A 23,907-nucleotide genomic window follows, 5' to 3' on the forward strand; every position below is an offset into this window, starting at 1 on the left:
TGTACTGCATTTTCTATGTATCTATTGTCATTTTCCAGACGACAATCATTTGGGACGCACACACAGGAGAGGCTAAGCAGCAGTTCCCCTTCCACTCAGGTAAGCCCCCTGTGTCCCGAACAGAAAGATGTAGGACTTCAGCTTCCCGGCTGATGTGAGTTAACCCTTTGCAAACCCTCCTGTCCCTGTGTGCTGCCTCCTACCCACAGCTCCAGCCCTGGATGTGGACTGGCAGAACAACACAACGTTTGCCTCCTGCAGCACAGACATGTGCATCCACGTGTGTCGACTGGGCAGCGACCGGCCGCTCAAGACCTTCCAGGGCCACACGGTAAACAAACAGACAGCGTCTRTGTTCTAACCTCTACATCTCACACTACTGAGGACATAGTCACACTTAGGATTTCTCTACTGAATGTGTTTTCCCCAACTTTTGTACTTCTGTAAAGTAAACAAGATTATTTTGTGACTAGTGGTAGGAAGAGCAGGATGTCTTGTGTTGGTCCTCTACGAGTCTACATGATATCTGCCCATGTKTGATTCAGAATGAAGTCAACGCTATTAAGTGGGACCCGTCAGGGATGCTWCTAGCCTCCTGCTCTGATGACATGACTTTAAAGGTAATGCCAGTGCTTCTACTTCAGGCAAGATTCTGGACACACAATGAATTCCACCTCTTTCCTATGACCATGATCTATATGTCAATATAAGAATGTAATGATTACATAGTGAGTTTAAAGTGTGCTGTGCTCTTCCCCAGATCTGGAGTATGAAGCAGGACTCATGTGTCCATGACCTCCAGGCCCACAGTAAAGAGATCTACACTATCAAGTGGAGCCCCACCGGCCCAGGCACCAACAACCCCAACTCCAACATCATGCTGGCTAGGTGGGACACACACACAGCTCCTAAGCTTGTTCTGGGACAACGTTGTGATTTATTAGTTGAAAATGGGCAGTGTGTGTGCCAGTGAAAGGGTCTCTTGTCAAAAAGTGTCCCAGACATCCTCCCAGGTCTAATAACTGTCAGTGGTTGAGGGACATAAAGCCTATGACCCAGACATGAATGCATGTGTAAATGTTACAGTTCAAATAGCAGAGGTATTTACAACCTCTACTGGCATCCCCTGGGATGGGCCTATATTTCATTCTTGATGTAAAACTGCCATTACTGCTATGACTTGTGAGGAACTTGATAGTTATCTGAGGTAAATGCGGTTATTGTACACCGAGATACAGCTCCTGTCTGATCMTGTGATTTTATTTGGTTCTTTACGRACTTTTTTWAAATTTWGTTTTAATCTYCATCTTTTCCTTTGTCTTTGTAAAGTGAGATTTGCAACCTAGCCAGGTTGACTTACACTACCTAATAATAACATTTTGATGAGAAAGTGTTAATGAAAGTCTGCTTCTTTTTCATTAACACTTGCTTTCAACCGTGTCTCTCCTTTTGTGGTGACAGATATTCACACCATCACCATTTCACTGATCCTACAAAATCACACATCTTGTTTTGGCTCTGTGAATCAGCATTTTGAAATAGAATTTGTGTCGAGCACCAAAGCAAACTTATTGACATGTTTCTTACATTTCATATCCTTCTTTCCATGTGGTGTTGTTGTCAATCTAAAGCTGGAAAAACTACCCGGCTGCTACTTTGTCATAAAGGTGTYAAATCTGTCAAACCCTGTAAATTAACATTCGTATGGAAAGACCAATGATGGCTTGTTGATATGAACATAAACTTAAACAAAGTTAGAGCTTGCATGTATTTCAGTTACAGTATGTCTTTGCATGTTGTAGATGGCAGTTAGTAGATGGAGAACTAACCATGTGCTATGTTGTACCCCTTAGTGCCTCGTTTGACTCAACTGTGCGTCTGTGGGATGTGGAGCGAGGTGTGTGTATCCACACCCTGACCAAACACCAGGAACCCGTCTACAGTGTGGCCTTCAGCCCTGACGGGAAGCACCTGGCCAGCGGCTCCTTCGACAAGTGTGTCCACATCTGGAACACCATGGTGAGTCACCCAGGAGATTATAACAGCTTAAACAGGTTATAGCAGCTTACAACAGTTAGTTACTTGGTCATGGAAAACTCCTGGCCCCAATGCATGACCCAGACAGTGAGATCAGTGATGTTGTAAGGTCGAGCAGGCAACTATGGCCATCTAGCAGTCCTCACCAGAGTTGGTTGTGTTGTGGTTGCAGACTGGAGCCTTGGTGCATAGCTACAGGGGGACCGGAGGGATTTTCGAGGTGTGCTGGAACAGCACAGGAGACAAAGTTGGTGCTAGCGCTTCTGATGGCTCAGTAAGTTGTCATTTTTTAGTTGAATTGGATTATAATTTGTGAATCAAGCTGTATATCATTTGTAATGATCTGTTTTCTTTCATTTATGCAAGCACGGTCAATCACACGTTTCTGGATGTTAAAGGGATACTTCGGGATTTTGGCAATGAGGCTCTTTATCTACTTCCCCAGAATCAGATTAATTTTGTGGATACCATTTTATGTCTCTGTGTCCAGTATGAAGGAAGTTAGTTTCGTGAGCCAATGCTAACTAGCGTTAGCGCAATTACTGGAAGTCTATGAGCATCTACTAGCATTCTAGCAGGTACCCATAGACTTCCAGTCATTGTGCTAACGGTAGTTAGCAATTGCACTAGCACTAGTTAGCAACTTCCTTCAAACTGTACGCAGAGCCATCAAAATGGTATCTATGAGTTCATCTGACTGGGGAAGTAGATAAATTGCCTCATTTGCAAAATCCCAAAGTATCCCTTTTAACCAAAGTGAATAAAAGCAAAGCCCCTAATGCTTTAGTCTCGGGACCAATGCTTTCAGAAGTGCATGGAGAGGAACCAAAATAATCCGAACCATAATATGTATTATTAATCATGTTATCTTTGCCCTCCAGGTATGTGTTCTTGATCTCAGAAAATAGCATTCTGGCAGTGACTTTGAAGTTAGACCCTGCCATCAGCAAACACTCTCATAGCTCAAAGCAGGCCTGGCAACATGGAGGACATCCTCATAGGGCGGACACAGGAGACCTTTTAACAACCACAACCTACTTAATGGCAGAGGCAATCCTCAGTTTGTGGATTTGTGTCTCCTGTTTAAAACCACAAAAAACATTTCCTGGGTTAATTAACATACTGGACTAAATCCAATTAATTTTGTTCAGCCATGTTTTTAAAGGTGCCTAAAGAGGAAGTGAAATGATGACCTGCCTCGTGGCCAGCGGCCCTGCTGTTATCTGGCTAGGGTCTGAATCATGAGGAAGAGGGTTTGTACAGGAAGAGGTGTGAGGAGAGACAGACTGGTGTTTTGGGTGTGTTTTACATGAAATTGTGAGAGAAAGGTTGYGTTTTAGAACTTATCTAAGCACATGTTAGCCCTATGGTGTCCTGAGTTGAGATACAATATGGGAGACATGAGGACAGTGAGATTGTTATTGCTGCACTGGCATTCTCAAATTATGTGATGTTTAAATTGTCCTCAGTGGAGAATAGTTCCTGTTTAAACAGTACTTCTTGCAGATTTTTTACAAACGGACTTCTGAAAGTCAGAGTTAAAAAAGGTGCCGCTATGAGGTAGTTCTGTGCTCGCATTTAATAACATCAAGGTCAACCAAAATCACCAAACTGCCAAATTTAACTTCTCTAAGTTTGAATGACATTTAATTCACTTTAAAAAGAAAATATGCAAAAGAACGTGGTTTATAAGCATATATTCTCCCTTCTGGATGTACATTTAATGAATGTAAAGATATGTAAATTAGAAAAATACACAGACTTATATACTGTGTATATATGTTTATATTCAGTACACTTTAACGTAATCTTCTAGACGCTCAATACTGGCTAGAGCTATCACATCTTTTCTTTGCTGATACTCAGTTACAAGACCCTGATTAAATTTAATGCATGTCAGATAGATGTTTCTTTTGTTACCATGTATGTTATTTTATTCTGCCAATTATGTGTGTATCAGGTTGGTGTGTTAAGTCAGGTGGCGCTGAAGTGGACTGTAGTCATTTCACTGATGGCTCTTTACACTTTAAGCCATGGAGATCTGTGCCTCAACGTAACTACATGGACAATGCATGGGTAGTGATGAATGGGATAAAGATGAGATGTTACATTCTGTAGGCTCTACCTGTTTTGTTGTGGTTACCCCTGGCTCAGGTCTGGGATGTGAAACAGGACCTGACTGTATTCTGCCCTAATGACAACCATTGAAATGGAAATCGGAACAGACAGAGAGCATGTTGACTGAGAAGGAGAGGATGCTGTGAAAATKTGTATTGTGTTGTCTTAATGTTGCTTTAGTAGCAAAGTGTCATCACTAGTCATCTACTGAGCTTTTCTTACAGTACTCCTTTGTTTGGCAGCGTGATCGTTCTGGTGGAAACCCAGGTTACACGCTGACTGATCAACCAGGCTCTGATTGGTCAAGTGGAAGTCCTGCTGTAGCTTCTAAGCTGTGATTGGTTGAGTTGGGTTGAGGTACCGACATTGCCACCGCCTGATCTAATTGGTCAGATTGGACTTATTATTTGACTTGCCTGTATGATGGATTTAGCTTTAATTGTGTGCAGTATGTCTACTTGTACTTATCGTGGTCTAACGTGACGGTCTTTTCAAACTAACAAGCCACCACTTTGAGAATGCCTTTTTTTCTGGTCCATTCTCTTTCAGTCAAGCTCATTTTTAGAGCACTTTTTCAGAAGGTAGGCTCAGCTTTTGTTTGGATTTGTGCTGAAAGAGGAAGGCCAGCATTTTATTTCATTTTTTTATATAAATAAATAATCGGGCGTTTGATGTTTTTTTGCTGAAMGCCAATATTGTCTGTGTCAGACTGAGAATCGGGCTGTGGTTGGTGGCCATCTTGGCATGTTGAGAAGCCCAGTGTGGAATAAAGTGCTGTGACTGACAGCGATCTCTCTCCTACCCCAGTCTAGGATATGGTCATCTGTTTCCAAGACTAAACAATGAATTCACACTCAATGTCTCAAATAAATCACTCTATTTTGATATGAGAAAACACTGCGTCTGTTTCTTGTATTGTTGTTTTTTTTCCACTTATGCAGCAGAATGTATAGCATTACTATGGTCATGTGCATAATGATGAAGTAGACACTTAGTGTGTTAGTGTAGCACTGTGGGAGATATTTAATGTTATCATTTAGCTTGTGATACATTATCAAATTTGAAATGACAATGCACTGAAACCCTGCTTCAATTTGGGTTAAAGATAACACCACAAAACCTCAACAATTGCTTKATGTTTAATAMTGTATAAAATAGAATSAAAGTGCAATGTAAAAAATGTAATGTTAAAAACCTTAACTACAAATTGTTTTCCCYTAAATAGCATCTCAGGAAAGATATTCCCATTATTTTATGCTTTTGGGGGCTAATTATGTGAACAAGTCATATAGGCATACATGCTTCTGCAGTAAGTAAGGCACATTTAAAGGGCAGTAATACAGATGTAAGATCTTAATTTGAGCCAGTTTGCTAAAGCAGGAATATAAGGTAGCCTTGGGGACTATTCCATTACTGTACAGGTGATAGTTCAATAATGTAACACCACACTGTCTTTAGCAAATGGCGATTTAAGAGGGCTGTGTGTGTTCAGTGCTGAGACAAATTAACTGGTCCTGTTATGTATCATCACGACATGAGGAGCAGACTGGTGGCCAAATGTGTCATGTTGTTCTGTGACAACGTCAAACCTATGACTGTGCTACAGCAGTAATTAAATGGCAGTTCTTAAGAGCGAAATAACTGAAATGGTACAGGTAGACAGATCATTTTTAACACTGCTGTTGGATCTAAAGAGGTGTCTGAGTTGAGGGTTTTCAAACAGCGGATGGGAACAGGGTCTAAAACTCAGTGGGGGAGAGACAAAACAAGATGGATAGTGGAGGCTGGCAGCAGGTGATGCAGCAGCTTGTGGCTCCAGCTAGTGCCTTGCAGAACTCCCCAATGATTCTCCATCTGCGTCTATATCCTCATAGTCTTGGTGCTCAGTGGAAATGTCGATTTCAATTGTACTAGACTCTGAACCTAGCAAGACAAAATAGGGGATAGGGGAGATGACTGAGTTAAGTGGGTATATACAATATATCCCTTCTCTTACACTTCAAATCATAACTCCCAAGTGCCTAAAATTATCATATGTCCTCTGCTGCTGCTCTCTTCATTCAAGGCATGCACAACAACTTCATACAAATATATCTGGCATATGTTTCAAATGATTGACAAATGTATTTTGGGAATTTTAGAATAGTTTCGACAGGACTCTATTTGCATGTGTTGTTATGGGTTCAAATATTTGGATCCTCTTGTTTAAAAAAAAAAAAAGAAAAGTCAAGCCTAACAATTTTCACCTCAACTCTATATTGAAACTTAATTCACATTGGATTTACGATCCTTGAAAGTCATGATTTACATATTTTTATTTTATAAAAAATCTATTAAAATATGCAGAGCCATATTCATAAACAGGAAACACTAAAGCCTTAAATGTTTCTTTATTTCTTAAGGGGTTTTCATTTAAAAGTTAGGATGACTGCCAGGGATCCTGACCATCAATCAAAAACATTCAATATCGGTGTACATTATCTTGAAATTGTGCACACAAACAACTCACTAAGTCTGTTTAAATAGTAGAACATTTTCAATATTTGACATTATGGACTTAAGATATACAGCAGCACATCCCTGTTCAATACATGTTCTACTATACTACAAAAACAGTACAGTGCCTTCAAAGTATTCATACCCTTTGACTTATTCCACATTTTGCTGTGTTACAGCTTCAATTCAAAATTGATAAAAAAAATATTTTTCTCAAACATCTACACACAATACCCCATAATGACAAAGTGAAATTATGTTTTTAGAAATACTCTATACAGTGCTTTCGGGAAGGATTCAGACCCCTTGACTTTCTCCAAAAATGTTTACATTACAGCCTTATTCAAAAATGAATAAAATAAATAAAATCCTCATCGATCTACAAACAATACCCCATAATGACAAAGCGAAAACAGGTTTTTACAAATGTGTCGAGGCACAGATCTGGGGAAGGGTACCAAAGAATTTCTGCAGCATTGATGGTCCCCAAGAACACAGTGGCCTCCATCATTCTTAAATGGAAGAAGTTTGGAACCACCAAGACTCTTTCTAGATCTGGCTGTCTGGCCAATTGGGTGAGAAGAACCTTGATCAGGGAGGTGACCAAGAACCCGATGGTCACTCTGACAGAGTTCCAGAGTTCCTCTGTGGAGTTGGGAGAACCTTCCAGAAGACAACCATCTCTGCAGCACTCCACCGATCAGGCCTTTATGCTAGAGTGGCCAGACAGAAGCCGCTCCTCAGTAAAAGGCCCGCTTGGAGTTACCTGAAGGACTCTGACCATGAGAAACAAGATTCTCTGGTCTGATGACACTAAAGATTGAACTCTTTGGCCTGAATGCCAAGCGTCACGTCTGGAGAAAACCAGGTGAAGCATGGTGGTGGCAGCATCATGCTATGGGGATGTTTTTCAGAGGCAGGGACTCGGAGACTAGTCAGGATCGAGGGAAAGATGAACGGAGAAAAGTACAGTGAGATCCTTGATGAAAACCCACTCCAGAGCGCTCAGGACATCAGACTGGGGGCGAAGGTTCACCTTCCAATAGGACAACGACACTAAGCACACAGCCAAGACAACACAGGAGTGGCTTCAGGACAAGTCTCTGAATGTCCTTGAGTGGCCCAGCCAGAGCCCGGACTTGAACCTGATCGAACATCTCTGGAGAGACCTGAAAAAAGCTGTGCAGTGAMGCTAYCCATCCAACCTGACAGAGGTTGAAAGGATCTGCAGAAAAGAATGGGAGAAACTCCCCAAATACAGGTGTGCCAAGCTTTTAGCGTCATACCCAAGAAGACTCAAGGCTGTAATAGCTGCCAAAGGTGCTTCAACAAAGTACTAAGTAGGGTCTGAATACTTATGTAAATGTAGTATTACATTTTTTTTATATGTAATACATTTGCAAACATTTCTAAAAACCTGTTTTTGCTTTGTCATTATGGGGTATTGTGTGTAGATTGATGAGGAAAAAACAATTTAATCCATTTTAGAATATGGCTGTAACGTAATAAAATGTGGAAAAGGTCAAGGGGTCTGAAAACTTTCCAAATATATACATACATACAGTATACATACATACATACATACATACATACATACAGTACACATATATCCACATCTTTTAAAAATATATTTTCCTATATTATTTTCGCAGAACCCTATCACCCCTCCCCTAATTGGAAACTAATGAACAACAACACTTAGGCATCTACTTCCAGCTTATACTATATCAATTTTACGGACACAATCTATTTTACAATAGTTATCTTTATTTGCCATATATTTTTAACTGTGATGTTTCACAAAAGTTCTGAACCAAGCCAAAACTGTTACTAGGCCACTCAGGAACAGTGGTGTGTATTCATGGCTGCCAAGGGAAGCCAGGCTTCCCCAAAAAATGGACTAAGAAAAAAGTGTATGTTTTTTGTGTTTTCATAATTTTCTTTCAATTCGCAAGATGCTGAATGTATCTCACTGGAGAAAGCATCCAAGTGAGCGAAACAGTGCCCCTCTGTCTCTGTATGTGTAGCCATCCATCTGATGCTGTCTGGTCAAAAAGATTATGACATTGTTGCCGCCCAAAGCATTGAATACAAGGGAAGCCAGTGAGCATTTGGCCTTCCTTGATTGAAAAAGTTTAAAATAATAGCAAATCAGCGTTGAGCTGAACTGTGAATGGTCCTGGTACGCCAAAAGAAAGTATAAAGGGAAACCAGTTTGGATTTGGAGGGAAACCAGTTTGGATTTGGCTTCACTACTATCACAGAGAAATACGTCATCGATAGAAACAACTTGAATTGTTGCATCTTGTTGTGTGTTGTCTTCCGGTGGCTMGCTAGCTAGCAAAAATTGTCCTTTTCCTAAATTAGCCATGTATGGGGATAGGGATTTGGTCTTATGGTTTAAATTTAATCTCTATACTGGTTAATAATTATAACTGCGATTTTGATCCAACCATAAAATACATTGTTCCCCTGGACTGAGATGAAGGAARGTCAATATGTAGCTAGATGTAGAAGGCTAATGTTAACTAGCTAAGGTTGCCCATGAAAGGAAATTAGGCTAGCAAGCAAGAATTTTAGCCAGGTCGCCTAGGACAACAAAAAACTGAAGCGTGTACTGTATGGTAGAGTCATAGACTGTTTCATCAACATGAAAAAGAGGAGGTTGGCATTGGTATTTCTCTACAAGTAGGGTTAGTCAAAATGTTTTTTCTGCTTGCATGAACACACACACAAATCAGAACCATGGCCAGCCACATCACATTTAGCTTATGTTGATTGGACTAAATTGTTTTTAGTATCTTTAAGTTGTCAGTGTATTAGAGTAATCATAGGTGATATGATGTTGAAGTTGAAATGGTGCTGGAATAGTAGTGTTTGCGACCTGCAGTATTTCTCTGTGGTTCTAAATCAATAGTTGTTTAGTAGTCCGAAATTGTCGGAAACATTAACTTTATTGACCATACTGTAGGTCATGTAACTGTTTGTTACCTGCAATATACTTTACAAAGTTGAATTTATTCTGCCACTGTGTCTTTTTAGTGTCTCAGCCTTAGTTCATATGCCTTRCGACCATGATATATGCCTAACAGGTTTAATAGCAAACAAGGCATTTATCACAACACATTGTATTGTATATTTGTCCTTGTGTTTTAGGTTATTGTCCTGCTGAAAGGTGAATTTTTCTCCCAGTGTCTGTTGGAAACCAGGTAGCAGGTTATCCTCTATGATTTTGTCTGTGCTTAGCTCTATTCCGTTTCTTTTTATCCTAAAAAACTCACTAGTCCTTGCCAATGACAAGCATACCCATAACATGATGCAGCCACCACCATGCTTGAAAATATGAAGAGTGGTASTCAGTGATGTGTTGTGCTGAATTTGCCCCAAACATAACTCTTTGTATTCAGGACATAAAGTTAATTTCTTTGCCATTTTTTTTTGCAGTTTTAATTTAATGCCTTATTGCAAACAGGATGCATGTTTTGGAACGTTTGTATTCTGTACTTCTTTTCACTCTGTMATTTAGGTGGTGAAATCTCTGAGCGGCTTCCTTCCTCACCATCAACTGAGTTAGGAAGGACACCTGTATCTTTGTCGTGACTGGGTGTATTGATACACCATCAAAAGTGTAATTAATAACTTCACCATGCTCAAAGGGATATTCAATGTCTGTTTTTTGTTTTTACCCATCTACCAATATTTTATATATATTTTTATATTTAACCTTTATTTAACTAGGCAAGTCAGTTAAGAACAAATTCTTATTTACAATGACGGCCTACCCAATAGGTGCCCTTCTTTGCGAGGCATTGGAAAACCTCCCTGGCCTTGGTCTTTGTGGTTGAATCTGCGTTTGAAATTCACTGCTCAACTGACCTTAAAGATACAGTAACTGTATGTGTGAAGTATAGAGTTTACGTAGTCATTTAAAAATCATGTTAAAGACTATTATTGCACACAGAGTGAGTTCATGCAACTTATTATGTGAATTGTTAAGTAAATCTTTACTCCTGAACTTATTTAAACATGCCATAACAAAGGGGTTGAATACTTATTGACTCAAGACATTTAAGCTTTTTAATTAAATTGTTAAAAAAAAAAAGTAAAACATCATTCCACTTTTACATTACGTGTTTAGGCTAGTGACACAAAAGCTCAATTTAATCAATTTTCAATGCAGTCTGTAACACAACAACAATTGGAAAAAGTCAAAGGATGTGAATACTTTGAGGGCACTGTAAATGTCATTTCTTGATGAGAACCAAATCCTTTTGTCCCTGGTAAGTTCTCCTGGCTCAGACCATCATCCTCTACAAGAAATCATCTAAGCTGATCCTGGGGACAATGTCTGACAGTATTATACTTTCAAAACTGGCTTTACTAAGGGAACCTTTGCCTGGTGAGTGAGGCACATTTCTATGGGTCTGAAGCCATCTATAACTTTATAATCTAAAACCAAACCCACGGTGGTATAATATGAAACAGACCAAGAGCAGCTTTATTGGCAGCACCATGCACAGTAGAATCTAGATGATGCTGACCAGTGTGGGTATTACCGGTTTCACCAGCCCTGATACGCTCGGGAGTTACCATTGCCATTCTCCCTGCTCTGCAGCCATGTATGCCCATTACCTTCTGATAGGACGCTGATGGCGTCGGAGGCTGGCTGCCCATTGCCCTTGATGTTCTTGCCAGTCATGTTCTTGGCCTCCTGGACGTGGCTCTGGTAGAGCAGGGTGGAGCCCACGATGGGGTTGTAGCCCCCCACGTTAGCCGCCGAGGTGGAGGCTGAATCCCAGGCCAGCTCCCTTCTCCTCTGCAGGCTGCAGTCCACGTCAAAGCCCGTCCAGCCATGGAAGGCCAACGTGTTGAGGAAGCCTGACATGGGGTTCAGGATCCCCTTGAAACAGTAGAACACAGAAACCATCAGGTATGAACAAACCTGAGCCTTCAGTGTAACACACTAACATTGGTGCTGGMCAAGTTTGCTACACAAACAAACGCTTTTGGCTAAGATCGTTTACTATAATCAAAATGGATTCAAAGTGAACCCACCATGATAAACCAAGTGATGATGGCTGTGTTTCGTATATTTTTCAGGTCACTGGGTTTTATGTCCGTCTGCATCTCCAGGTAAAACAGCAGGCTCTCATTGATGATGTTGGGAAGCCAGCTGAAAAGTGGGAATTAYGATACAGGTATTGTACATTAATGGCAGGAAAGCATACAGAATGTTTTAGAGGGATTTGTCTTAARATCTATTGTCGATTAGAGAATGAGTAGTGGTCTGATACTCAATAAATGTTGAACATGGAGGAAACCTCTTCTACTGAGGCTTATTTTTAATAGTGCTAATGTTTTGTTCCATTGCTGACTGGACAGATTCACCCAGGGCTACCTACAAAAGTAATTAAAGTAATTGATTAAAAGTGTAGTAAAAAATCAGTTGAAGTGCCAGTTATTCCATTTGGAAACTTGGATATTAGATTCCAAGGGGCCTCTGCGGGTCTTCATAATGTTCTGAAAGTGTTTTTTTAGAAATACATGGATTTACACTACAGCATTATAAGTATGACCTCTCTAAGTAAAGTCATGGACTTTATGAAAGACAKTCAGGAAGGACAGTTGCCTTAATCAAATTTAACGTGACTTTGTTGCCAAGAGCTGTAATATACAGTACCAGTCAAAAGTTTGGACAAACCTACTCATTCAAGGGTTTTTCTTTAATTTTACTATTTTCTACATTGTAGAATAATAGTGAAGACATCAAAACGATGAAATAACACATATGGAATCATGTAGTAACCAACAAAGTGTTAAACAAATCAAAATATATTTGAGATTTTTCAAAGTAGCCACCCTTTGCCTTGATGACAGCTTTGCACACGCTTGGCATTCTCTTAACCAGCTTCATGAGGTAGTCACCTGGAATGCATTTCAATTAAMAGGKGTGCCTGTTAATTGTTAATTTCTTTCCTTCTTAATGMATTTGAGCCAAGCAGTTGTGTTGTGACAATGTAGAGGTGTAATACAGAAGATAGCCCTATTTGGTAAAAGACCAAGTCCATATTATGGCAAGAACAGCTCAAATAAGCAAAGAAAAACAACAGTCCGTCATTACTTTAAGACATGAAGGTCAGTCAATCCGGAACATTTCAAGAACTTTGAAAGTTTCTTCAAGTGCAGTCGCAAAAACCATCAAGTGCTATGAAGAAACTGGCTCTAATGAAGACCGCCACAGGAAAGGAATACCCAGAGTTACCTATGATGCAGAGGATAAGTTCATTAGAGTTAACTGCACCTCAGATTGCAGCCCAAATAAATGTTTCACAGAATTCAAGTAACAGACACATCTCAACATCAACTGTTCAGAGGAGACTGCATGAATCAGGCCTTCATGGTCGAAATGCTGCAAAGAAACCACTAATAAGAAGAGACTTGCTTGGGCCAAGAAACACGAGCAATGGACATTAGACAGGTGGAAATCTGTCCTAAGGTCTGATGAKTCCAAATTTGAGATTTTTGGTTCCAACCACCGTGTCTTTGTGAGATGCAGAGTAGGTGAATGGATGATCTCTGCATGTGTGGTTCCCACCATGAAGCATGGAGGAGGAGGTGTGGGGGTGCTTTGCTGGTGACACTGTCTGTGATTTATTTAGAATTCAAGGCACACTTAACCTGCATGGCTACCACAGCATTCTGCAGCGATACACCATCCCATCTGGTTTGMCCTTAGTGGGACTATCATTTGTTTTTCAACAGGACAATGACCCAAAACACACCTCCAGGCTGTGTAAGGGCTATTTGACCAGAAGGAGAGTGATGGAGTGCTGCATCAGATGACCTGGCTTCAACAATCCCCCGACCTCAACCCAATTGAGATGGTTTGGGATGAGTTGGACCGCAGAGTGAAGGAAAAGCAGCCAACAAGTGCTCAGCATATGTGGGAACTCCTTCAAGACTGTTGAAAAATCATTACTCATGAAGCTGGTTGAGAGAATGACAAGAGTGTGCAAAGCTGTCATCAAGGCAAAGGGTGGCTACTAGAAAAATCTCAAATATATTTTGAATTGTTTAACACTTTTTTGGTTACTACATTATTCCACGTCTGTTATTTCATCGTTTTGATGWCTCCACTATTATTCTTCAACGTAAAAAATAGTAAAAATAAAGAAAAACTCTTGAATGAGTAGGTGTGTCCAAAACTTTGGACTGGTACTGTAGATTYCTCCATAACCATTCCACTTGCCATCAAGCTATTTGTATGCTGTTTGGCTGACAATACAACAGAACACAATACAACACAATACAACAGAACACAGGAGAAATTGCATACTGTGTACTGTGTATACAACAATGAAATGCAATATTCTGGTCTTACCAAATAAAGAAGACCAGCATGATTTTGAAGAAGCGCATTTTTATCTCTGTTCCCAGGCGTCTCTCGTTTTCTGTGTAGATCCCTTGTCGTCCCTTCAATAATGCTGTCACTGAATGGAAAATACAAACGTTCACTTCCTTTCCTTTCTTTCTATTTTGATGATCATCACAAAACCTTTTATTTTGAAAAAGAATAGGTATGAAAGATTAAAACRTTTAGAGATAAAACACATTTCTGTAGCCCTATACAGTTCAATACAATAGAGCAGTTAGTATTTATCTCTGTATGGAATATCTGATATGAGTGTGCTGGGCCCTGGTAAAAAGTAGTGCACTAAATAGGGAATAGGGTCTCATTTTGGAAGCATAATGCCTGTTCAGGGCTCTGTATCATAAAGAGCTTGGGCCGGAGGGGCAGGGTGAACTGACCTGCAGACACAGTCCTGGCGAACAGTGTAGGGTTGACTATAAGCACCAGCATTAGAGGAGCGTAGGTAGTAATGTAGTGAGGAATGGCATGCTGCAGGCCATTTTCACAGCTGCAACACAAGAGAGCACACTGAGAGAAATGCACTGCACATCACACAACCATGCACGTTTCYTCCAAGCAGGGAGGAAGGATCACAGGATAATCAGTAGAGAGAGAAATGTTGGTTTTGCACACCACAATCATCAGGMATTTAAACTACAATATGGCTATTGACTGCCAGCACTGCACAGGTCTTGGAATGCACAGAAAACTGGTCTAACATCAAGAACAAAAGCAAAACATTGTGTTCTTCACTGTATAACCCACACCAGTTAGCACAATATCATACATTCCTCATCATCATGTATTCTGAGACAATGCTCACTCATCCCAGTATGTTGACAGTCAGCAGTACAGTAAACAGTCGCAAGTCTACATTTTCAGTGCATTTCAGAACAACACAAATGTTATGTCATAGACACAGACAAAGCCAACCCACYRGGCACACACTGGTTGAATCAACATTGTTTCCACTTCATTTCAATAAAATGACGTTGAACCAATGTGAAATAGATGTTGAATTGACATCTGTGCCCAGTGGGAAGCTGTTGACATACCTGGAGATGGATGGGTAGTAGAGCATAGCCACACCCTCCACACACAGCAACACAGCCAGACCCCATGTGATCATGTGATAGAGGATGATGGTACTGACGGAACAACAAGACACACATCACGTCATGAGCCAGGCAGAGATTTCAACAGACACATAGTATACTGCACACAATATTTCACTGATTACATATGAGATACATGGTAAAGCCCAGAGAGAAGTGGTATCAGAACCGAAGAGCAGATTTACACATCCGCTTTCTAATGGAAGTRGCATATCATTAGGCCAGTATTAATAATTCAACACAATATTTGGTTTTGCGTTACATCAGASGCTGTAGTACTTTTCCCCAACTGGAAAGACAGGAGTTCTATATTGAGGAGTTGTAGCTATATTATATTGAAAGATTACAGATATTATATTGATGATAGCGCACATCAGAGGCTATAGTACTTTCCCCCAATTGGAGACATAGTCAAGAGTTTTATTGAGAGAGAACAGATTTGATATAGAAGTGATATAGCAGAAGGTGATAGATGGCAGGAGGAGAGTATAGACTACCTGATTCCTGCAGATCTTCTGACCACCAGGAAGACGTCCACAGCGTAACAGAAGGTCCACCAGAAAGATGCACTGAAGAACAGCTGGATCCACATCTGGGGAACACAAAACCAGATTCAACATCAGAACAACACACTGTATATAAACAATACTTCATCGAGCATCATACAGGATTATTTTACATTTACATTTACATTATTTAGCAGACGCTCTTATCCAGAGCGACTTACAAATTGGAAAGTTCATACATATTCATCCTGGTCCCCCGTGGGGAATGAACCCACAACCCTGGCGTTGCAAGCGCCATGCTCTACCAACTGAGCCACACGGGACCACACGGGACCATTATAAACATGGTTTAGAATCTCTCCTGAATAAGTAACTAGATAGCTTTTTAATGTAACAAACTAATATAGGTCTAATCTCTTTTATTTCAAATAAGCCTATGTATGTGTCTCCATATGCATTAAGAGTTACATGTATACATGACCATCTCCGCAAATGTCAGTCAGTGTGTTCAAGCCCAAAAACTGGATCAAGGTTGCTAAATGCTCCCTGCGGAGTAATTTACTTATTCAGGGAATTTCACATGCTCTAAATCAGTGGTTCCCAAACTTTTTATAGTCCCGTACCCCTTCAAACATTCAACCTTCAGCTGCGTACACCCTCTAGCACCAGGGTCAGCGCACTCTCAAATGTTGTTTTTTGCCATCATTGTAAGGCTGCTACACACACAGACTATACGATACGTTTATTAAACATAAGAATGAGTGTGAGTTTTTGTCACAAACCTGCTCATGGGAAGTGACAAAGAGCTCTTATAGGACCAGGGCACAAATAATAAAATAATAATAATCAATAATTTTGCTCTTTATTTAGCCATCTTACATATAAAACTTTATTTGTTCATCGAAAATTGTGAATAACTCACCACGTCAATGAGAAGGGTGTGCTTGAATGTAGGTACATTACTCTGCAATATTGGGTTGTATTGGAGAGAGTCTCAGTCTTACATAATTTCCCACACACAGTCTGTGCCTGTATTTAGTTTTCATGCTAGTGAGGGCCGAGAATCCACTCTCACATAGGTACGTCGTTGCAAAGGGCAGCAGTGTCTTAACAGAGCGATTTGCCAAGGCAGGATACTCTGAGCGCAGCCCAATCCAGAAATCTGGCAGTGGCTTCTGATTAAATTCAATTTTCACAGAAACGCTTGTTGCAATTTTGATGAGGCTCTCCTGTTCAGATATCGGTAAGTGGACTGGAGGCAGGGCATGAAATGGATAATGAATCCAGTTGTTTGTGTCATCCATTTCGGGAAAGTACCTGCGTAATTGCGCACCCAACTGAAGCTAATCTGAACACAAGGCTCCCTAAATTTTATCAGAAATATACACTGGGATCCACTGGGATCCTCTGCCTCTAACCGATTACAGGAGTACTGGCTTACTGGTGCTCTTTCATGCCCGTCCCGTAGGAGGGGTGCGTCACTTTGAGTGGGTTTGAGTTACTGACGTGATCTTCCTGTTCTGGGTTGGCGCCCCCCTTGGTTGTGCTGTGGTGGAGATCTTTTGTGGCTATACTCGGTCTGTCTCAGGATTGTAAGTTGGTGGTTGAAGATATCCTCTAGTGGTGCGGGGGCTGTGCTTTGGCAAGTGGGTGGGTTATATCCTTCCTGTTTGGCCCTGTCCGGGGGTATCATCGGATGGGCCACAGTGTCTCCTGTACCCTCCTGTCTCAGCCTCCAGTATTTATGCTGCAGTTAGTTTATGGTGGGGGGCTAGGGTCAGTTGTTTATCTGGAGTACTCTCCTGTTCTTATCCGTTGTCCTGTTGAATTTAAGTATGCTCTCTCTAATTTCCTCCTTCTCTCTTTTTTCTCTCTCTCGGAGGACCTGAGCCCTAGGACCATGCGTCAGGACTACCTGGCATGATGACTCCTTGCTGTCCCAGTCCACCTGGCTTGCTGCTGTTCCAGTTTCAACTGTTCTGCCTGCGGCTATGGAACCCTGACCTGTCCACCGGACGTGCTACTGTCCAAGACCTGCTGTTTTCAACTCTCTAGAGACCGCAGGAGAGGTAGAGATACTCTTAATGATCGGCTATGAAAAGCCAACTGACATTTACTCCTGATTATTATTTGACCATGCTGGTCATTATGAACATTTGAACATCTTGGCCATGTTCTGTTATAATCTCCACCCGGCACAGCCAGAAGAGGACTGGCCACCCCTCATAGCCTGGTTCCTCTCTAGGTTTCTTCCTAGGTTTTGGCCTTTCTAGGGAGTTTTCCTAGCCACCGTGCTTCTACACCTGCATTGCTTGCTGTTTGGGGTTTTAGGCTGGGTTTCTGTACAGCACTTCGAGATATTAGCTGATGTACGAAGGGCTATATAAAATAAACTTGTTTTGATTTGAGATATCGAATGCGCGACCCGGGCTGGGAAATTCTGGATCATTGTTACTCTAACTTTTGTGACGCATAACAAGTCATCCCTCGCCCTCCTTTCGGCAAATCTGACCACGACTCATTTTGTTGCTCCCAGCCTATAGACAGAACTATAACAGCCCGTGCTCTATAAACGCCCGTGCTCAGGTCTGTTCAACGCTGGTCTGACCAATCTGATCCACTTTTTCAAATTGCTTCGATCACGTGGACTGGGATATGTTCCGGATAGCGTTGAACAACAACATTGATGTATACGCTGACGGTTTATTAGCAAGTGACTATTAAAACCTTCCCCAACCAGAAACCATGGATTGATGGCAGCATTCGCGCAAAACTGAAAGCTTTTAATCAGGGCAAGGCGACCGGAAACATGACCGAATACAAACAGTGTAGCTATTCCCTCCGCAAGGCAATCAAACAAGCTAAGCGTCAGTATAGAGACAAAGTAGAGTCGCAATTCAACGGCTCAAAAACGAGAGGAATGTGGCAGGGTCTACAGTTAATCACAGACTACAAAAAGAAACCAGCCCCGCCGCGGACCCTCGATGTCTTGCTCCCAGACAAACTAAACAACTTCTTTGCTCGCTTTGATGACAATACAGTGTCACCGACACAGCCCGCTACCAAAACCTGCAGACTCTCCTTCACCGCAGCCAACGTGAGTAAAACATTTAAACGTGTTAACCCTCGCAAGGCTGCCGCCCCAGACAGCATCCCTAGCCGCGTCTCAGAGCATGCGCAGACAGCTGGCTGGTGTGTTTATGGACATATTCAATCAATCCCTATCCCAGTCTGCTGTTCCACATGCTTCAAGAGGGCCACCATTGTTCCTGTTCCCAAGAAAAGCGAAGGCAACTGAGCTAACACGTATCGCCCGCGTAGCACTCACTTCCGTCATCATGAAGTGCTTTGAGAGACTAGTCAAGGATATATACCTCCACCCTACCTGACACCCTAGACCCACTCCAATTTGCTTACCGCCCCAATAGATCCACAGACGACGCAATCGCAATCACACTGCACACTGACCTAACCCATCTGGACAAGAGGAATACCTATGTAAGAATGCTGTTCATCGACTGCAGCTCAGCATTTAACACCATAGTGCCTTCCAACCCCGTCATTAAGCTCGAGACCCTGGGTCTCGACCCCGCCCTGTGCAACTGGGTCCTGGACTTTTTGACGGGCCGCCCCCAGGTGGTGAGGGTAGGAAACAACATCTCCACCCCGCTGATCCTCAACACTGGGGCCCCACAAGGGTGCGTTCTCAGCCCTCTCCTAGTACTCCCTGTTCACCCATGACTGCGTGGCCATGCACGCCTCCAACTCAATCATCAAGTTTGCAGACGACACTACAGTGGTAGGCTTGATTACAACGATGAGATGGCCTACAGGGAGGAGGTGAGGGCCCTCGGAGTGTGGTGTCAGAAAAATAACCTCACACTCAACGTCAACAAAACAAAGGAGATGATCGTGGACTTCAGGAAACAGCAGAGGGAGCACCCCCCTATCCACATCGACGGGACAGTAGTGGAGATGGTGGAAAGTTTTAAGTTCCTCGGCGTACATATCATGGACAAACTGAAATGGTCCACCCACACAGACAGCGTGGTGAAGAAGGCGCAACAGCGCAACAGCGCCTCTTCAACCTCAGGAGGCTGAAGAAATTTGGCTTGTCACCAAAAACACTCATAAACTTTTACAGATGCACAATCGAGAGCATCCTGTCGGGCTGTATCACCGCCTGGTACGGCAACTGTTCCGCCCACAACCGCAAGGCTCTCCAGAGGGTATTGAGGTCTGCACAGCGCATCACCGGGAGCAAACTACCTGCCCTCCAAGACACCTATACCACCCGATGTCACAGGAAGGCCAAAAAGATCATCAAGGACAACAACCACCCGAGCCACTGCCTGTTCACCCCGCTATCATCCAGAAGGCAAGGTCAGTACAGGTGCATCAAAGCTGGGACCGAGAGACTGAAAAACAGCTTCTATCTCAAGGCCATCAGACTGTTAAACAGCCATCACTAACATTGAGTGGCTGCTGCCAACATACTGAATCAAATCTCTAGCCACTTTAATAATAAAAAATGGAATGTATCACTAGTCACTTTAAACAATGCCACTTTATATAACGTTTACATACCCTACATAACTCATCTCATATGTATATACTGTACTCTATACCATCTACTGCATCTTGCCTATGCCGTTTGGCCATCGCTCATCCATATATTTATATGTACATATCCTTATTCATTCCATTACACTTGTGTGTATAAGGTAGTTGTTGTGAAATTGTTAGATTACTTGTTAGATATTACTGCATGGTCGGAACTAGAAGCACAAGCATTTCGCTACACTCGCATTAACATCTGCTAACAATGTGTATGTGACCAATAAAATTTGATTTGATTTGAATCACTCAGATGCTTCGCTATATCACATTTGACATTGTCCGTAAACTTCAGTTCATTTGCACACAAAAAATCATACAATGATGGAAAGACCTGTGTGTTGTCCTTGTTAATGCAGACAGAGAAGAGCTCCAACTTCTTAATCAAAGCCTCAATTTTGTCCCGCACATTGAATATAGTTGCGCAGAGTTCCTGTAATCCTAGATTCAGATCATTCAGGTGAGAAAAAACATCACCCAGATAGGCCAGTCGTGTGAGAAACTCGTCATCATGCAAGCGGTCAGACAAGTGAAAATTATGGTCAGTAAAGACAACTTAAAGCTCGTCTCTCAATTTAAAAAAAAACATGTCAATACTTTGCCCCTTAATAACCAGCGCACTTCTATATGTTGTGAAAGCGTTACATGGTCGCTGCCCAAGAGTTCATGGTCGCTGCACAAGAGTTCAGGGGCCTTGCTTAAACAAAGTTAACCATTTCCACTGTAGTGTCCAAAACGTCTTTCAAGCTATCAGGCATTCCTTTGGCAGCAAGAACCTCTCTGTGGATGCTGCAGTGTACCCAAGTGGCGTCGGGAACAACTGCTTGCGCGCACGTTACCACTCCACTATGTCTCCCTGTCATGGCTTAGCGCCATCAGTACAGATACAAACACATCTTGACCACCAAAGTCCATTTGATGTCACAAAGCTGTGCAGTACTGCAGAAGAGGATGTCTTCCCTAATTGACCCCCCATAAACATAACGGACATATACCAGGAGCTGTGCCAGGCCCGCCACGTCTGTCTCATCCAGCTGTAATGCATATAATTCACTGGCTTGTAATGCAAAGCAGTAATTGTTTCAAAACGTGTCCTGCCATGTCACTGATGCGTCGTGAAACAGTGTTGTTTGATGGAGGCATTGTCTGTATAGTTTTTGGGGCCTTTTCCCCCAGCATTGTCCCAGCCATATCCGCGGCAGAATTAAGTCCTCCACAATAGTATGGGGCTTGCCTATCCTAGCCACTTGGTAGCTCACCATATAAGACGTTTCTAGCCCCTTCTTATTAATGGTATATGTTGCTTTTATACGTCTTACTACTTGAAAGTCATCTTAATTCTCGCTCAAAATACTCCCGTGGCTTATTTTTCAAATTGGCATGTTTTGTTTCTAAATGTCTGCAGAAGAGTGAAGGTTTCATCGTGTTGTGAGATAGTAATTTTGCACATATAACACACTGTGGCTGAGGAAAGGCACTACTCCCAACATAAGAGAACCTCAAATCAATGTAGTTCCCATCATATTTGCCCCTCTTCGATGGTCCAACGTCGCTGTCTGTTGTTCGGTGCTTTCCCGGGTACATACGGACCGTTAGTGGAATTCCCGCGAGAGAGTAACAGTTAATGTGATTGGATGTTAATTATTTGACTAGGCTACCTGTATTTGACATTGTGTTGTTATTTCGATGAACACTAGATGGTTGAATTTTATTTTTGGTAGTGAAATGAGGCTACTCAGGCGAGAAAAAAACCTCACCCAAATGTATAGCCCCGTTGGAAAATATAAATGAACTGTTTGAAAATGTGAAGAATTTATTTAAAAAATTTAATAAAAAAAAAAAAGTGAATCACATTTTTATTTGGCGTACCCCCAACGGCATTGCACATACCCCCAGTTTGGGAATACCTGCTCTAAATAAAGGTGTTGGTTCAACACGCCTGACTCTCCTCAACACCCTCTGCTGTGTGCAGTGAGATGGTTGTTATAACTTCTTTAAGCTTTAGGTATGAAGGAAGTTAGAGGTAGTTTCGTGAGGCAATTAACTAGCGTTAGCACAATGACTGGAAGTCTATGGGTATCTGCTAGCATGCTACTTCTAACTTCCTTCATACTGGACACAGAGACATAAAAATGGTATCCACAAGTTCATCTGACTCTGGGAGTAGATAAAGGGCCTCATTGCCAAAATCCCGAAGTATCCCTTTAACCACCATTTTGTCATGCAAGTGACTGTTCAAATGTAAGATCATAGCATCTGCTAGCCTGTTACTCCCAGTACTGTATATTTGCTGAGCTCATATTTGTCTCCTCTGCTAGGTCAGATGGTTTTCTTGGTTAGGTCACATGGTCAAGAAAACATCTATCATACATACTGCACTGCCGACACAGAACACCTCTGGCCACATGTCGCTGTTGTTGGCCACATTGATCCCTCTGACAAGGTTGGGCAGGCCCAGCCAGATGGATGACCTCACTATGATACCTGGAGGAGACAAACACAACAAGACCTCTCAAAACATCTGACCATCATATAAAGATCTGTTATACAGGATGTCAATGAGGGGGGCTCCCGAGTGGCGCTGCATATCAGTGCTAGAGGCGTCACTACAGACCCTGGCCTGGTTCAATTCCAGGCTGTATCACAATCACAATTGTGTGTGTATCCGTTGCTCCTCCACATACACATTCTCCTCTTAGTCCTTGTGTAATGATTGCAGTGAGACCCCCAGGCCTGTTATAAAATCAAGCTAGTAGGCTAACAATCCATTCTTTGACTGATGATATGTGAGACATATTGGCCTGCAAAATGCCTATTGCATAAATTGTATTTCACTAGCTACAATATCTGGTTCCATTGTCATAAACTGTGATAAACAATCTAAAGTTGTACAGTAAAGTAGAGGGACACAATTACAAACGTGGTGTACGCCTACAACTTTGATTAAATTCTCCATGGTATCGACTGTGACGCGAAAGGTGTTCATAAAAAGTAACGGGACATAGCCTTACCTGCACATCCCAGTATATCACATATGCTGATGATAAACAATATTCTCGACGAAGACGCTGGTTTGGGAAGAGGGTACTGTCCAAGGCGCCTGTAACCCCTACGTTTGGGCAAAATTTGTAAAATAGAAAATATCAAACTTAAACTTGCGCTACCGATGCAAATGGCGCCAAAGAAGAGGGGCTGAAAAGTAATGACAAATTCGGTCGATGCGTCTCGGTTTGGGCAGCAGAACGTCTCCAGCCTTGGGGATGCCATCACGGACTCGATGGAAAGAAGCAGGCTACGGTGTCAGGGGAGAAAAGAAAGGAAAATTCATTAATTTAGTCCGTGGAATGAGGTCTGTTTCAAGTGAAAATCACGGGTTGAATCATCATGTGCTTCTATTTAATCCTTCCAGTCAGGGTTTAACTGCCCCACATTGGTAAGAAGCCACATAAGAATGTTGCTCAACATTTGTAGTAAAAAGGCTTAGGCTACTTTTTGTTAAGTTAAATGTTTCCACAAAATTGTCCATGCCTCTATAATATTAAGTATAAATTGCATTATGAGTGTGAGAAAACGTGGAAATTAAGTGTATAAATGTGTGTTCAGGAAA

The 23,907-nt window shown here is 41.9% G+C and overlaps 2 protein-coding genes across 2 annotated transcripts in view; one reads left to right on the forward strand and one right to left on the reverse strand.

The window, feature by feature from the left end:
* LOC111959423 (F-box-like/WD repeat-containing protein TBL1X) overlaps positions 1–3,580 on the forward strand; it is a 29,631-nt gene extending 26,051 nt beyond the window's left edge. Inside the window, exons 9-15 of the mRNA XM_023980951.2 lie at positions 39–99; positions 210–331; positions 546–620; positions 761–888; positions 1,854–2,019; positions 2,210–2,311; positions 2,919–3,580. Of these exons, the coding sequence (XP_023836719.1) occupies positions 39–99; positions 210–331; positions 546–620; positions 761–888; positions 1,854–2,019; positions 2,210–2,311; positions 2,919–2,945 (681 nt within the window). The 3' untranslated portion in view covers positions 2,946–3,580. The remainder of the gene's footprint in view (positions 1–38; positions 100–209; positions 332–545; positions 621–760; positions 889–1,853; positions 2,020–2,209; positions 2,312–2,918) is intronic.
* Positions 3,581–5,710: 2,130 nt separating this feature from the next.
* On the reverse strand, positions 5,711–23,650 carry LOC111959424 (G-protein coupled receptor 143-like). Its single transcript, XM_023980952.2, has 9 exons — positions 23,312–23,650; positions 22,675–22,784; positions 15,675–15,769; positions 15,118–15,210; positions 14,461–14,570; positions 14,033–14,141; positions 11,707–11,824; positions 11,284–11,551; positions 5,711–6,078 (listed from the first exon to the last, which is right to left on the reverse strand). Exons 1-9 carry the CDS (start codon positions 23,565–23,567, stop codon positions 5,975–5,977), a joined length of 1,263 nt encoding a protein of 420 aa, XP_023836720.1. The 5' UTR covers positions 23,568–23,650; the 3' UTR covers positions 5,711–5,974.
* Positions 23,651–23,907: the final 257 nt, after the last annotated feature.

The sequence above is a fragment of the Salvelinus sp. IW2-2015 genome, linkage group LG36 (assembly GCF_002910315.2).
Source record: "Salvelinus sp. IW2-2015 linkage group LG36, ASM291031v2, whole genome shotgun sequence".
Classification (NCBI taxonomy): Eukaryota; Metazoa; Chordata; class Actinopteri; order Salmoniformes; family Salmonidae; genus Salvelinus; species Salvelinus sp. IW2-2015.

Coding starts and splice junctions, on each gene's coding strand:
- LOC111959424 (XM_023980952.2), bottom strand. CDS start 23,567: ATGGCATCCCCAAGGCTGGAGACGTTCTGCTGCCCAAACCGAGACGCA. Junction 15,770..22,674: donor TGTTCTGTGTCGGCAGTGCA/GTATGTATGATA, acceptor TGTGTTCCCCAG/ATGTGGATCCAGCTGTTCTT. Junction 14,571..15,117: donor TACTACCCATCCATCTCCAG/GTATGTCAACAG, acceptor CTTGTGTTGCAG/CTGTGAAAATGGCCTGCAGC.